Source organism: Balearica regulorum, chromosome 2 (genome assembly GCF_011004875.1).
Source record: "Balearica regulorum gibbericeps isolate bBalReg1 chromosome 2, bBalReg1.pri, whole genome shotgun sequence".
Taxonomy (NCBI): Eukaryota; Metazoa; Chordata; class Aves; order Gruiformes; family Gruidae; genus Balearica; species Balearica regulorum.
In genome coordinates this window covers 145,928,114-145,945,385 of record NC_046185.1, presented here as the reverse complement: position 1 = coordinate 145,945,385, position 17,272 = coordinate 145,928,114, and the positions used below count along the sequence as shown (strand labels likewise).

General features: G+C 40.3%; 1 protein-coding gene across 2 annotated transcripts in view; it reads right to left on the bottom strand.

Annotated features, from left to right (window-relative positions):
- LOC104634225 (macrophage mannose receptor 1) overlaps positions 1–5,247 on the bottom strand; it is a 33,024-nt gene extending 27,777 nt beyond the window's left edge. The window contains exons 1-3 of one of the 2 annotated variants that reach the window (XM_075746300.1): positions 5,069–5,247; positions 2,778–3,179; positions 1,435–1,608 (exon numbers count right to left, since the gene is read on the bottom strand). In XM_075746300.1, the coding sequence (XP_075602415.1) occupies positions 1,435–1,608; positions 2,778–3,179; positions 5,069–5,126 (634 nt within the window). In that variant the 5' untranslated portion in view covers positions 5,127–5,247. Of the gene's footprint in view, positions 1–1,434; positions 1,609–2,777; positions 3,180–5,068 lie in introns of those variants that run through there. The other variant, XM_075746301.1, reaches the window with a different exon arrangement.
- Positions 5,248–17,272: the final 12,025 nt, after the last annotated feature.

Here is a 17,272-nt window from a genome sequence, read left to right as displayed (position 1 = left end):
TAAGCACGACATTCTCATTAAATGTCTCCTGCGCCATTCTTTCAAGAGCACTTACTGTTGTAAGTGAGATGGGGAAGGATGAAGTGAAGGCCTGAAAGCTGACAGGAAGAGCTGGCAAATATTGCCTTATGTTCCATGAAGATACATAATTCAGGAATTACTACAAGGGAAGTGATTGCATAGAAAAAGATATTGCGTGGAATGCTGTGGCAGAAATCCTAGGTGAATTCTATAAAAAGATAGGCAACATGTCCTCCTACACTTTCTGGACAGCAGTTCCCACTGAGAGCTGTAAGAACCAGCTCTAGACCTGAATTCAGCATCAAAACAGTTCTTAGATAAATCCCCGCCTTGCAAAGAGCTTCTGGATGCGCATGGCACAGCTGCAGAGCCCGGTGCTGAGCTGCATTGCGCTCCTCTTCTGATTACCTTTGCGTCTGGTCTGTTGAAGATCTATACATGCTCAATAAAATACAGCACAAAATTGAGTCTGATATTCTATTATTCCCAAAAGTCAGTATGAAGTTGAATTAAAAGAAGGACTAAGAGCTGGGAGTGGCTTTCAAAAGCTTTGAAAATTATCCATTGACCCTACATTACAGGTCTTCTGGGCTCAGTGTCCTAGGTATCTTTGTAGGGACCTGGAAAGCATATTTGACTATGAATTTGAAGCACACCAAAAGCACATAAAGGGGCATTTTAATAATAAAAGATATAATGTTGAACAGGAGCAACGGGGAGGAATATAGGGGAAAGCTGAGAAGTGTCAGGAGTCTCCAACGCCTTGAATCCAAAGCTCCCCTGTCAAGCACAAGGCCGTAAAGGGAGATGGAGGGGGAAGTGACCACAGAAATGGAGGACAGTTTTCAGAAAGTGATTGAAGTTGTTGAGAAGTGTCAGGGATAAGAGGCAGTTGTCAGAAGAGGTGGAAAGACTCCTTCCCAGGCAATATGAAGGGCGTAATAGCATGGATAAAAGGACACATTCCACTTAAGTAAAAAAATATTCACACAATAATTATGCAGCCTGAAACGTTAACTTCATCATTAATGCCTACAGCACTCATGTCTGTGCCCACATCCATCGCAACGGGGGTCCTCAGACACAGGTTGTACCACGGTGACAGCACACATCCTGCCTGGGAAACAGTACAGGCCTCAAAGTTATCGTGCTGCTCAGCACCACCAAAACAATTAGTGGGAACTGTATGCTATTTTATTCTTCTATCACGCTTTTCTCTGCATCTTTACGTAACATATGTTATTTCCTTGTGTAGAATGCTGCAGGATGTGGCAACACATCACATACTAAAATACATTCCTGTAAACAATGTGTTATTCTAACGATACACATATTATAAAGATATTCATATTCTGCTAGTGCTGGTTTGCCAATAACACGCTGAGGGGAACTGCATGGGAAGAGGTAACTTACCTTTTGATGGGCAAAATCCATATCGCTGGTCTGTGTCATAGTCTGCAGTGGTTGCACACCAGAGCCAGCCGTCCGACCGGCCAGCGCCTGTGCACTCAGCATACCATTGCTTATTGTACATGAAAGGGAATACACAGGGTGCCCCGAAAGCATTTCCTAGCAGCGTAAAGGTCTCTGAGAAGACAAAATGATAAAGATAGTATGGAAAATAATAAATGAATGTAAACTGTGAAAAATGTGATGCCTATGTTAATGGCTGAATTGCATCTTAAAGTGCTTTCCATGTTACCTTTTCCATAACCATAACAAAATTCATTTCAACACTTTGTTCAGACTTAAGCTGCTTACATATGTTTTAGAGTGGTGCTATTCTGATGTAAAGTAATATTTCATAGATGAGGTCCACAACTAGATTTTTGTTCTGACCAAGATGCTTTTACAAACTTAATAAGGCTCCAGAGCTCTACCCTAAGATACTACTATTTTAAACAATGTTAGGATTTATATAAAACATGCAAGAGGAGGAACTAACATTTAAAAGTCCTACTTCCTGAAAAAAGTAAACAGCAGGTTAGACAATCTGTCTCTGTTTTTATTTCAGTGACCATTTAAGTATCTCTCTTACACTGGAGCAGCTCCCACATGCAAGGCTCAGAGTTTAATACTTCAAATATCCTGTGAGCTGGTTTTTAGAACATTCATTCTGGATGTGGAAAAGCCATTCAGAACAATCAGACTTCAGCTAATCACAAAGTGTAATTGCACTGGAAATTATAATTATTCCATGAGCATCCTCATCTGCTGGGTCACAAAAGCCACACTTCCTCCGACTACACTGGTACTTCCAGCCCTTCCTCAGCTCACCCATATTGTGCTTCTTTCTTGAAGATGTAATTTCATTTCCATGTTGCTGTGTAAGAAACTTATCAGTGTTTATATTCTCTGTTAACTATGTAGTGACACAGTATGATGAGCAATAGTGACTTTAGAGAATACTTTTATATAGTGTAAGAGTAAGTATGTATATATGTATATACTAATATATAATACATATTTAAAGAAGATAGAGTATATGTAATAATACTTGTAATACTAATATACTATAATATATATACACTAAAATAGTGTGTATATAATGTTTTTTATATATATATAATATGTATATAATACATACTTGGCCACAAATATGACATTAAATTCAAGATTAACTCCCTTAGCACACTGGCTTTTTTAAAACTCTGATGGTCACTGAAGAAATCAAAATAGTCAGAGCCAAAGATGCAAAACACTCTAATACTCACAAAAAAATTAGTGCAATGGATGAAAGAATCAATTTTCTGTACCTTCATATCCACGGGAACATAAAACATCCATGGCCCCATAGATTTTCCACTTATTCTTTGCACTCAGCCCCTTCTTTAACAAAACATTATCATGTTCTTCATCACCAGGACTGAAAAACAAATCTTCTCCCTGGATTGCAAGGAGGCTTTCATTTCTGCATTCCCACCACTGGAGCTCACTTGTTTGATTACATGGATACAGGGTGATCACAGCCTGATCCTCCTTCGACAGCACCCCCAGGCATAGGTTCAGTCTCACGCTCATAAGCTGATGATCCGTGATCCACCTGAATTTTTGTGATTCATTGTCTTGATGACAAGTGGCAGTTCTAACTGATTGTGCAATAGATGCCTGAAGACAGAGCTTGTTGACTTTATTATATATTAAAAATATTTCAGTGTCTGTAAAACAAAACAATACATAGTAAATGGTTAATAAAGAATATATGTATAGTAGATATGCGACATGACTCTGCTTCCCATTCACGTGACCAAGGAGTCATTGCATTCATATCAGATTAAAACATGAAGTTTTTGAACAGAGTCCAGTGCAAAATCAATGTTACTGATTAAAACGCAATGAGGTAGACAATAGGATATGTATTTCATTATTATATGTCACCATACTGTGGATCAGTGGCAGTCAGCAGCATCAGCAGAGCTGAGCACAGCTTGTTGGATTGATTTACATCAGTCGTGTGAATTCCCTCAACCACAGTGCTATTACCATTACCCTGTTTCCATCTATGCTCAGATACGTGGCTTTGTAGGCTTCCGACTGCTACAAACTTTCCTCACCCTGCCAGATCTTACAGGTCTCCTAGTGGGGTCACAGTCATCTTTGCTGAGCCATTTGTCTTCCCACTCCAAATCCACATTTCCTTTTCTTTTCACTGTATAAATGTGGGTGAATGCCTCTGGGCCTCACAAGGGTTATTCTGGGCTCATTGGCCTTGCTGACCTACAAGACCTACATATCTGCTATGAGCCATGGCAATGCAAAACATGGAATGACATTGGGAAACCTATCACAGTCTGAGAAAGCAGCAAGGATTGAGTAGTAGTGGCATGTGACCACCACTTGGCAACATGGAAAGGCTGGTGGAAGTTAGAAGGACCACCTGCACCAGAAATTGGGTCCCTAGCTCTCCAGGTAGTTTCTCTGATCATGTCTGCAGTGTTGGTTCCAAGGTAAAGTAGAAGTAGCTGAGCTAATTTCAGTCCTACAGTGAGTTTATCAGTAGTAGTGAGTCATGCCTATGAATTTGCTTTGCTGTTTTGTGGTGCACTTTGTGACCCACCTGGTTGTATTTCCGATTCACAAACAGTTTTGGTCCCCGATACATCTCTTGATCACTGGGCATCATAATTAATGAATATGTATTTTAAAAGCTAAAGAAATTTCATTTAAAACCCTGCAAAAAGTTGAAATCAATTTAGTTTAATGTTTACAGTACACTGGAAATAATTATTCTGGCCTGCAGTGATACCGTGGGCAACTAAAAAATACACCACATGCTCTGAGGCAATCTGTAAGTTTTACTCAGGAGTTACAAAGCTAAAAGGATTTAGCCTTAAACATTCGGGTCTCCAAAAGCCATCTCTAGCCATTACAATAGAAGCACAGCTAAAGGGATGGCATAATGTGGTCACTGCAATTCTACAATAACTTTCCTAAACTTAATCCAACTTTATTTCACAAAAATTTTACTTCATCCACTTTATCAATGCCAGTGAATTCTCAAGTCTGTTCAAAACAGCAAATGAAAATAATCCTCTTTATAAGCACTAAGTCTCTCTGGATTGCACAGCCATCATCTGTGAACATCTTAATATCCTACAAATAATTCCACATTTCACCACTCCTGAAGTTTTTCCTGCCTGATTTTGCTAACCATTGCCCAGACACCAACAGCTCAAAAATCAAACCGCAGAAGTAAAAAATAAAAGAAGAAAAAAGTAGACATTTAAACATATCTGGTGATTTTCTTAGATCTGATCTTCTGGGTTTATTGAAATTATAATGACACTATATATGAATAAAGCCATTAGGAAGTCAGTCTTTGCTTCCTACTCTATTAATTTCTTTTTTTCTGTTAGATCCTGCCCTTGCCTCTTGCCTGCCATTAAGAGGCTCCCCATCTATGTCCCGAACTAATAATGTACTAATATTACATAATGGAGTAATAATAATAGGCACTGCCACAGAGCCATAAATCACCCAGAAATGCCAGAGGGCACTGAAGCACTTTCACAAACACCTTTATGGGAGGGAAGTGGGAAGCACTTACCCACCAGCTGCAAAGTACTGTGAACCAGAGAAAGAACAAGCAAGAACCCGGAGAACATAACTGCAAATGCTGTTTTCTTTTCTTCCCTTCAACAAAAGCCGGATGATGAGAGTTGCTGGCAATAAAGTCCTGCTGAAGAAAGGAGAGTGACCAGTCCTCCTCAGTTTCGAAGGCTGGATGGTTGGATAGAAAGCTCTGAGTGCTAAATAAGGAAATATTCTGTCACATGCCACATTTCAAAAAAACAAGACCACACAGCATAAATTTTGCCTTCAAAAACTAATGACTTCTCACTGAGGGCAAACCGTGCTGCCTTGGGAAAGCAGGTGATACACAGAAGGTTGTATCTCAGTATTTTCCTGCTATCTCTCCTGAAAAGACATCTGGGGAGCCCATGGGATCAAATCGACAGTGAAATACCAAAGACAGAAATTCAGCCTCAGCTTTTAAATCTTACACCTTAATTACACAGTGAAAAAATACCACCAGGAAAATATGTCAGTCTCATATTCATGTGTGAGATGAGCCAGGATTTAATTTTTAGAGGATTTAAGTGAAATTCACTCTGCAGGACACTATAAAAATTTCTTCCCTTCTAAATGAGATTGCCATTGTCCTACTGACCTTCATTTCTGCATAAATACCACTAGGAGACTAGCACCCAAAGCTATCTCAAAAATGGCTCATGTTGAAAACAATCCACATTTTTCTTGTGAAATAGGTGAATCTTGTCAGACAGTCATACCAAGAGCCAGCCACAATTTCAGGAAATGCCACATATCTCTTCTTACCCAGATTGCAGAGCAAGCGCTCAGGAGTTTGGTTTCCAAACGCACAGGTAGAAACCTGAAATAAACAGCACTCCTCTCCTGACCACTATAAACTCACCCCACAACCACATAGAAGCCTGGCTTTATCACAGTAGATTTTTACCATGGACATATTTTGTTTTGTTTAGAAAAACTGCTAAATGGAAAAAAACAATCTGTGGTGTGAAAGAATTATTGGTAGTGTAGTACCATATTTGTTCAGCAACTGTAGCATAAATGTGATAGCAAGGAAATTTGGCATCATCTCCTGTTGGTTTCCAAGATGATTGCATTTCCTAAGTACGGGATTTGTTCCTTCTTGGCTGCTCAGCAGAAAAACAATGCAAGAAAGAGTTAGGTGCCTGAGAGTGTCTACAGGATTAAAATAAAAAGGAGAAATTGAATTGTGAAATAAGAAATTACAAGGAAATGCTAGGTACAGACATTAGGAAGTTGTCCTGGTTTCAGCTGAGAGGATTGATTTTCTTCATAGTAGCTAGTGTGGGGATATGTTTTGGATTTGTGCTGGAGACAGCATTGATAATATAGAGATGTTTTTGTTCTATGGACTTATTGTTGAGCAGTGTTTACACGAGGCCAAGGCCTTTTCTGCTTCTTGCACTGCCCTGCCAGCAGGATGGCTGGGGGTGGACAAGAAGTTGGGAGGAGACACAGACAGGACAGGTGACACCAACTGACCAAAGGGATATTCCATACTATATGATGTCATGCTCAGTTTATAAGGAGCTTGGAGGAAGGGGGGGGGGGGGGGGTGGTGGCATTCAGAGCGATGGCGTTTGTCTTCCCAAGTCACCGTTACCCGTGATGGAGCCCTGCTTTCCTGGAGATGGCTGAACACCTGCCTGCCCATGGGAAGTGGTGAATGAATTCCTTGCTTTGCTTTGCTTTGCTTGCGTGCGTGGCTTTTGCTTTACCTCTTAAACTGTCTTTATCTCAACCCATGAGTTTTCTCACTTTAACTTTTCCAATTCTCTCCCCCATCCCGATGGGGGGCAGTGAACGAGCGGCTGCGTGGTGCTCAGCTGCCAGCTGGGGTAAAACCACCACAGAAGTTCTGGGTAAAGTTAACTGAATTTTCTTTTTCAGATGATGACAAAATATACTAACAGAAATTATAAAGTCAACAGCTTTTTCTAGAAAAGACATTTCTAGATGGTTTTAATTTTTTTTTAAACATAAGTCTCTTAATCAGCTGCCAAAGACCTTGCCTAGAAAGAGCGAAAGTTTTCTTTGGCCTGAACTGATTTGTCTTAGACTGACAGCATTGTCTTACAGCATGTGGCCTAATTATATAAAAGATACATTGTCAGGGGGTTTAACAGCCTTGTTTTATTCTCGAACTCGTATGGCACGAGGCCAAGAGGAATTCCACTTTCTTGGTTGGACATTGTGCAATAACAAAGAAGCAAAAAGGGAACGGTCCCTTTTCTTCACCCTCCTCTGCTCCTCAAGCCACACCAGAGCCAGCTGCAGCCTGGCAGTAAAACAAACATTCGTTCATTAAGAAAATACAAGCACTTCATAAGAATCCCATCAGCCAGGTTGCAGATTTTTAGGGCCAAAAATCTGAACAATTTGCACTATGTTCTTGATACTCCAAACACACTTTGTGCACTTGCACCTTTCCTTGTATGGCCAGTACTGTGAATTACAGGATGTTGTGCTGGTTCCTGGAAAGGGGTGGCTGCTCAAGGCTGTTGAAATTGCTGAGGCTAGCCTCCAAGGAACAGCAAAGCCAGAAGAGCAAACATCACTGCGTCACCTGCACCTGACACCTCCTGATCACCCTGAGCCACCAGACACGTACGCTGGGGAGCACCAGGCAGGAGGTGGCACTGCCTTCTTGCTCCTTTGCACTTTAGAAATCTGGCAATGTCAGGCACCTTCATCTCACCACTGCTCACAGGTGTGGTCCCAGCGCAAGCTGCATCCAGCCATGAAGTGCGGGTTGCCCAGTCCTGATATGGAAGGCCAGAAGCTCAGCTAAAAGCAAAGCTGTACTCCCTGGCATGAATTTAGTCAATTTTCTGTTACTTCAAATTCAATTGCTAGACCTACATCCTAGACGCTAATCTCATACAGAGATTGCCGATAGCATAAATGTTGACTTGCGAAGGATTCCCTGGAAATCCTATCAAGTTTATTAAACTTTGACTGACTCAAAGATTAAGGGAAAAAGAGCAACACAATATCACCAGTACCCGATACTGCAGCCTATCTGATGAATCTAAACCGTGGGAGGTAACATGCGATGGTTGCTTTGCAGGTGGTAATTTGCCAATTACTGATGCTGGGTATTCACAGACAGCTACAGTGACATAAAAAGACCCAAAAAAATGCTGTGGATCCTTCAAGAGCAAAGATCTTTCAGGATTTGCTCTGCTGAAAGAGCAATCCCCTCCAGGGTAAGTCTGCCCACGCACTCAGCTGCGGTGGCTAAGAGCAAGTGATGCACTCCTGTACTTGCAGACCAGCCCCAGCCATCGCAGACTGATTGCAAGGGCATTGCTCTTGCAGGCTATAGCATTAATTGGTCTTGCTGTGCCCAATTTAGTTGAATATTTTGATACAGAGGTGAGAGAAGCCTGCTATTTTTCTGGTCAGATTCTAGCAAGGGGGATAGGTACTGTTTCCCATACTTCATAACCCTTCTCATTCAGGCTGATAAAGGCATCACTTTAAAGCTTCTCTGTTCATCAAAAGTTCAAACAATAACATCCATACAGGTGAAAATAAAAACTAACTTAGGCAAATATACAGAAAGTACTGTGGCTATTGCATTAATTTGCTTGACTTTTGTACATACCTAGTGAAAGCAACCACAAAGCATGTAGTAATTAAGCAGTAAGGCAACTTCATCATGAAAGGGGGAATGGAAAGATTTCCCCAGGGAAAACCAAGTTTAAACACTGTTTGAGGAAGAATATTGTTTCTTTATTAGCATTTCCTAAGTATGAGGATTTATATGCATTCCTTGTGAATAAATGGTATTGCGTTAATAAGTTGTTACCAAAGAGTCTCAGAAGAGCACAGTTATGATGTCCTCACACTTTAAGTCCATTATGCACTGCCAGAGAATACATGTATGCGTACTGCTATATTGGGTTTGCGCGGCAAGGTGTTAGTAGCAGGGGGCTATAGGAGTGGTTTCTGTGAGAAGCTGGTAGAAGCTTCCCCCATGTCCAACAGAGCCAATGCCAGCCGGCTCCAAGATGGACCCAGTGCTGGCCAAGGCCGAGCCCATCAGCCACAGTGGTAGCGCCTCTGGAATAACAGGGTTAAGAAGGGAAAAAAACCCTGCTGCGAAACAATACCAGGAGAGAAGAGTGGGAAGATGTGAGAGGGACAACTCTGCAGACACCCAGGTCAGTGCAGAAGGAGGGGGAGGAGGCGCTCCAGGTGCCGGAGCAGAGATTCCCCTGCAGCCCATGGAGAAGACCATGGTGAGGCAGGTTGTCCACTTGGAGCCCACAGAGGTTAATGCTGGAGCAGATATCCACCTGTGCCCCATGGAGGACCCCAGAGCAGGTGGATGGTAATTGCAGAGTGATGTCCCTGTCCTTATCTCGACTCACAACCCTTTCATCGTATTTTCTCTCCCCTGTCTAGTTGAGGAGGCGAGTGATAGAGCGGCTTTGGTGGGCACCTAGTGTCCAGCCAGGATCAACGCATCACAACTACATAGACAACAGACTTTTTAAAAGCACATTTAGTGACAAACAAATGTAAAATGAAACTTTAAATGAAAAAACATCCCCCTAATATGGAATTATGAAATTAATCTTCACTAGTTAGCAAGGGAATGCTTTAAAAGTCTGCACTTTACTTTTATCCAGAGTATGAAATATTAAATTAACTAAAATAAAATTTTAAAATGTCAGCAAGTTTTTTGGGGGTAATGAAAAGCCAATTGTCATATTATCATAAAATTGGCTTACATTTTCTACAAAAAATGGTGTGAACATTTGTGATAGGATGAATAATTTGGTCCATGTGATCTAGCCTATATCATGCTAGCAACAATACAATGCAATTAATAATAAAACCCAGACACATTGTTTTCACATCTAGAATTTATTGCATATTAAGAAAAAGTCATGTAATCTATAAAAACACTAGAACAAAAACAAAAACAAAATGCAAACAAAGTAAAGCTCCATGAAGTACTGGGATAACATAAAGAAGACAGAAATACATTAAGGTTTTGTTATTTTAATCTTCACAAAATAACTTAATTATGGTAGAATGTTCAACAGTGTTAACTACATTGAAAAAGAACAGAAAATAGAGCAAGGAAAGGATGCGTACTGAAATTAAATCAGCTTTGTCTTATGTGCTTATATTCAGACTGAATCCTGAAAAATTTCATGTAGCAGTGCTAAAGCATTAATGGTAATCTCCTAGAAATTATGCAAGATGCGTAACATCTTAGAATATTGGAGAAGAGTTGCGCATACTTAAATCAGATTTAACAATAAATTTAATTTGGTTTAAGAGGGGGAAACTGTGGATGATATAATTCAATAAAAAGATCATGAGAAATAGGATTGAATGATGTGAAGAGATACTTTGCTAATGGTCTTATTTTTTAGCAGTTACCAGAAAGTTACTAGACTCATTATACATTGTATGCTTCCACAGCAAGAACAAGATGTAAATGTAACACTATTGCTCAGTTCAAGAAAGCATTTTACTAAAGTCAAAATCCTGGCAATCTTCTTATCTTTCATCTAACTGAGATTTGGCAGGTACAATTAACAATTATCAGTGATCTCATCTTGAGCAGGACTGGAGGAAACATGTTTCAGACCAAAAAATTCTCTTTATCTGATAGGACCATCTGATTTATATATTTCCATTTGAACTCTGTAAGGTGATGTACCCCAAAACATGCTTTGAGTAACATATTCTGTTGACTGAGGTGTACATTTACACATTCAACACAGGAAGCCACTGGATCATTTTCAGACCTTCACTTCTTGAAGAGTTCAGCAGCAGCCCAGCCTGATTTCATAAAAAATTTGTAGGGATAGCTGAGGCTAAAACATCTTTAGACCTTGCCTAAACATACTGCAAATTAACAGCTCAATTCATTATGTTGCCACTTTATTATTCCATCCATAAAATCATGTGCAGTCTTCTGTGTTTAAGGTTCCTCTCATTTCTGATTTACGAACTAAAAAGACTCTTTACTTTCTATGCCTTTTAGGAATTTGTTCCCTTTCTGTAACAAAAAAATCTTTCAATAGAGGGAGAAGACTTTTCAACTGCAAATTACGTCAAACCTGTTAAATTTTCTCCTTTGAAGGAATACCATAATCCCAGAAAGATGCAGAAGAATTACATAACCTCTGAGGAGGTGCTGGAAAAATTTAGTCCACAGGAGGGAAGACTAGAGCAGGACTTGATAGCAGTCTGCAAAGACATAAAAAGTTGCTGCATGAAGGAAGATCATAAATTATCATACATATCTACTTGGAAAAGGACAAGAAATCCAGGAAAAGAAACAATGGAATCAGTTTAGCAAGGGATAAATAGATACCAGGACAAAAATCTTAATAATATAATTAAGTACTTAGGCAGATTATTTAGTGAGAGACTTTAAAAAAAAAAAAAAAAAACAAAATAGGAAAGTATTTTTCAGAAATCATGACTCATGTCTGCTTCACCAAGAGTAGGTTTCATGGTTTTCCAGTTTACCTTTCTATCTTTAGAAATTAAGAAAATTTTCCAGGTTTCAGTTCAACATTCATATATGCTCATGAAAAGAAATATAATTGTGACATTGATTTGCAATCTTAAACCAATATAACCCTTAACTTCCGTGTTAATGAAGTTCAATGCAAGCAAGTCTTGGGCACTTGTGGGACACTAAGGAAGAGTGTGACAACGGATGAGTGACCACCACTGAGAAGTTGTCACGAGTAGCCTGTCCACTTTGGTGACCTCTCAGCTGCTTGAGGCACTAGCGCTATTCTAGTTTGGGGGACTGGGGCAGGAAAGGGTCTGTAGTTCCTCAGCCCAATCATATAACCAAAGGGACACAGGCTCAATTTAAAAAGCAAGCAAATTTGGTGAAAAATAAAACTCAATCACTCTTTGCAATATGAGCAAGAGAAAAGCGAAGGAGAGGAGATTTCAGGCTGACCTTCACTGACAGCCTGAGTCAGTTCCCCCAGGACCTGCGGTGTCCTCTCTGTGTCCTGTGCCCAGCTGGGCAGGACCACCCTCGCCCTGGAGCTGGCACTGGCTCTACCTGCTTCTTACAGAGCTGTTTGAGCACACTAAGACAGCAGAGATGTAGTCCTTTTTTCCTTAATGTGCTGAAACAGCTCGTAACGAGGTCGAACTAGACCCAGAGCAGGTGGGAGGTGGGAGTGAGGGCTGAAAAGCTCTGGTATGAAAGGAAAATCTCTAGGTCCATCATGTAGCGTCAGCCTTGGACTCACAAGGGATGCTGAGACCCAGCCAAGTTTTCCTTGGAGATAAGCAGCAGCTGACTGCTGCTTATTTTCCACAATAAGAGAATGGGGTGTTAAAATGACAATAGCATGCTAAAAGGAGAGAGTAAACTGCAGAGCCGAAGTCATCACCATCCTGATAGACGTCTGAGTGAGCACCAGGAGCTCAGGAGGTCTCAGCCCTTGTTTCCAGTGGTGGGGCCACAGGTGCCACATTCGAGGGAAGGAAGGCCCCCATCTGGGAGACTGCACCCAAGGGTGCATGTCACAGCTGCCCAGCCCTGTCTGATGACCCAAGAGCATTTGAACCTCAATATTTTGGCTGAGGTACAGCAGACCTATGTATGCTCCATGACTGCTGACTTATGGATACACTCATCAACCTTTTGTACTACCCTTTAACTTTTTCTCATTAACTGACCCTCAGTAATCATTGGAAATAATCAACATGCATCTTTGGACTATTGTTTAAATAATGGATTGTGTAAGAAAAAAATAACTAGTCCAGCCATACTTCCTGGATAACAGTATATACTTATAAAAATAACTGGAAAAAATGCCTGTTCTTTATATTATCTCTGTGATGATTCATTGTTTTCTTCCTTTGCTTTATCATTGTTTCCTTCCTTATAAAAAAAAAAAAAAAATAATTTACCACTTTCCAGGAAGAAACGCTTCAAAATATTTTCCATGGGCTAATACTTCAAGGACCATCTGGACGATGCTCTTAGTCATATGGTTTAGTGTTAGGCACTCCTGTGAGGAGCAGGCAGTTGGACTCAATGATCCTTATGACCCCGTTCCAACTCGAGATATGCTATGATTCTATGATAATTTTCTATACTTTTTAAATCCCTTTCTTTATGTTAATTCCCTACCATATCTAAGTGCAGCATTTGACTTGAATATTTAACAGAAGCATATTGAAGCAGAAAGGTTGGCAGAAAATGTATTTAAGACTGTTTTCTTCCCCCACTACCTGTGGATTGGTGAGGTCCAGAACATGATTTTAAATATGAGTAACAACGGCATGTGAAAAATGCCACAGCTGAAAAATGTCCTAATGCCAGCTCCCCAACACAGATTCATGGCCTGACCTACCTGTCAGTCTTTACGGAGGTGGAAGGTTTGTAGTAACTGAAGTTTCTTTACATCAGCTGGCAAGGAAGACACTGTAGTTCTTCCCCTCCTCACACACCTTCCAACTACAATTCTATCAAACCTATTTTCTGAAAGAGGAAGGAAATTTCATAATTAACAGCACAGAAGGAGATAGAGAGAGCAGACATTCACATGGACTGTTACCAAAGGAGTCTCTTAACTACAAAACTATAAAAAGATCTGTAGGGCTCGGTTTCTTTCTTTTTCTTTTTTCTGGAAAGTTACATGCAGTAGTTCAAATAAAGAGCAAAAGGAGCTCTGCGAACAGCTCTAAGGGCTGGCTTTAATCTGAAATAGTTTCCAGATTTCTTTGTTATGAAGGGCATCTAAAACTATCACAACTCTTCCAGGCATAGTCTCAGCATTTTAATATCACTGCAACATAACTTGTTCTTATTTCTTTTAATGGTTTGAATTTATAACTCCATGGGAGCGGAAAGTGGTTTGCCTAAGTCTCAGTCATCAGTTCAGTTTACCTACTACTCAGGACTGCCTAATATCGAAGCTATCTCCTTACTTAGGCTGAACACGCCCTATGCATACTGTTTTGGTCATGCCATTTGTGCAGAATTGCCTGTTTTGGAGAGAAAGGCACATGCCCCTTGCCTAAAGTAATCTCTATTTAGGCAGACAATCATCTGAGCTCCACTAACGAGCTTGAAAAGAACTACAACGGTGATGGTCGTGGTTGGGATTTATGGTTCAGACCCCATTTGCAGGACAAGTTTTGTCTGTCTAGTTTGTGCTGACAATGCAAACCACACACACCGCAGGGAGCTGAGGCCAGGGCTCTGCTTTAGCCCAGCCACCAGCCACGGGCATGCAGTTAGACCAGCCTCCTCTCGCCTCTTCTCTCTCTGACTCACCTACGTCTTGCTGCATGGACACAAAAAGAGGGGTGGAGGGTGTCCTCACCTAACATAAGCCAGGCACCACATACAGGGAACTTTGAAGAGTTTACATTCAACTCCTTTTACCCACCGCTGGTCTTCCACAAACACCTTGACTGTTACAAACAAGACAGTCAGTAAACTGTAGCCACTGCTAGCACCATGTAACCATCTTAATAAAGGCTTCAGCACACCAGGACACAAAATGCTGAAAGTATTTAACGCTTCTTGTTGAGTCCTGCCTTCTCAGGGAAGAGGTAAACACCTAGCACAAATGTGCCAAGCTGGTTTCTGGGCATATATATCCCAAGCAAAATGTAGAGAGAGGGAGAAGCACCCAATATACTACTTAGCTCTCTGCTAAAAAGAAATCTGAGAAAAAGTGAGAAAATTGAGAAAAAAGTGCTCAACCTGGGCATTTCAGACAGGAAGACTAGATTATCCCCACAGGTGTCAATAGCCTGGGGAATTATCTAATGCAGAAAAAAATTACCAGGTGCTCCTTTGCATTATTAATCAAAACCTAGCAATTTCTTCACTAAAGCATAGATAGACAGAGAAAGAGGAAATTTAGGAACCTGCAAAGTTGAATCTTGCCATTCCTATCTCTGTAACTAATGAGTGTTAGCAGGATGGAAGAGGAAGTGAAAAATAATTAAGAATGTAGGAACAAGCTATATGTAGAAACATCCATTTGACAGACAGCTGTGAAATGAGCTGGTCATCTCCAGCCAGATTTCCATGGAAAAAAACAGAATCTCTATGGTGAGTCAGAAAACATTGCATTGCCCAAACCTGCCCTGGTCTTCAACATATCCGGACACATAAAAAGTTAAAGGTTAGTGTTTCTGTTCCCAACTCTGCCCTTGTGCAGCCTGTGAGGCCCTCCTCCTTTCCAATCAAACCATACATCCTGTAATTTTTACATCTGCACAAAATTATGCTGTCATGAAATCTGACATCTGGAAAAATGTTTTCAGCTCCTCAGATACAAGACCTTGTGTCATGATACACAGCATTAAAAACTTTGAACTACCTCTAGAAAGCTGGTAAGCCTTGGTCAAAACTTCAAGTCACAGCCAGTTCCCAACTAAAGGACTATCCAAGTCCACATTCTCTGCAGCCAATGTCAAGCTTTTTTCAGTTAACACTTATCTCTAAGCATTCATCTAAGTAGGCACATCATCCATCAAAGTACACTTCTGTGGATGCTGTTCATAACACTGCATGTACAGAGTACTCTTAACTTAGCTGAATTTCCATATTTATGAACCCAATGTCCATTTAAAATTAGTTTGGGCTCCTGCCACATTTTTAGTAATCTCACTCTTTTTCTTGCCAGCATCACAGTCTATCAAACTTAAGTCTGTTCTGGAAAGCTTCAGTGCAGAATACATTTTCCTTGTTATTTTACATGAGGCAGTGTCACTGCATTCATGAGCTTAATTTTTCATACCAAAATATATGCACGCACTGTTTAAAGTATGCTCTTCATTTCAGTAACATTTTGTCAGATGCTTCATTAGGAGGCATGTAAACAATGGAAGATGAGCAAATATTTGCAAGATTATTTCCTGTACCATGAACATTGATTAGTTCTGCACAAGGTCTGCCCAGCTTTGCATAAAACAACAGTACGGATTAAAGATCAAAATAAAATGTGATGTTTGGGCTGCAGAACAAGCCCATACATTGTTTTCATCTAATATATAGATGACTAACTTGAATTGCTGGAAAGGTAGTAGAAAAAAATGGTATTATTTTTAATCATGAAAGGATAACTAGATAGTAAGGAATCATAGCCCATCCCTAAGGAAAGAGCAGTAATTAACAGTTTATGTTGAACTTGTTGAACTCTTGTACTGACAAGAGCTTTATGGAAAGATTTGGTGTTATTCTGTATATTAACAGCTCAGATAATGGCAAAAAGTGTACTTAATAAATTATTAAAACTTGGCAAATGAAATTAAACAGTGCTCAGGGAGAAGCATTATTGCAGAGCTGTCTATCCTGTAATTGGATGTAGGCATGTGTCCTTCACCCATGCCAGCGAGCACTCCCCCAAAGCGATTTCTAGGTCCAGTTTGGCATGTCCAGCGATGGAGGGACCATTCCCATGAAGTGGTTTGAACACAGCCACTGCCAGCCTGTTCTGGAGCAACCAAGATCTTATCACTAGCACAGACGTGGACTGCTCTAGCCCAGCTGTCCTGAGGAGCTGGCGACATTGCAAAGCACACCGACATTATTCGTACAGAAGCTTTGAGTAGGTTGCCCAAGGGAGGGGTGAAATCATCATCACTTTTGGAAACTGTGGGAAACTGGGCAGGACCTTTTCTGTTCCCTATTACTATTCTGTATATGATAAAATGTTCCTGTTCACAGGACCCATAAATTTGTAAGATCTTTAACCTTTAAATCATGTCATGCCTTCTATTGTTTACTTGAGCATTAGAAAAAAGAAACTCCATTCACGCTTTTCTTTCAGTGGCAGCCAGAACAAAAGAGAATATGTTTATTCAAGCATGATTGAAATCCTTCCTAAATTCTAAAATTAGACATTTTTGAAGCTTACAAATCTGAAGTGACACATTGTTTCACAATACAGCTAGTGTGACATGGAAGTGACACATCCAAGGACAAGAACAGAATGTGTCTGTGTACCAAAGCTTCATATATGGATTGTTTTTACAATATGCTGCTATAGGCTAAGAATTTGACATTTCCAGCATTACAACAGATTTGCATAGATGCTGTGTATTAGGAATTATAATTGTTATTTTTGCAATTACCTTGCTGAGCTTCACATTTTGAGTATCTGAGTGATACTGCTCCTGTGTACAGACTAGAATGGCTGGGTAA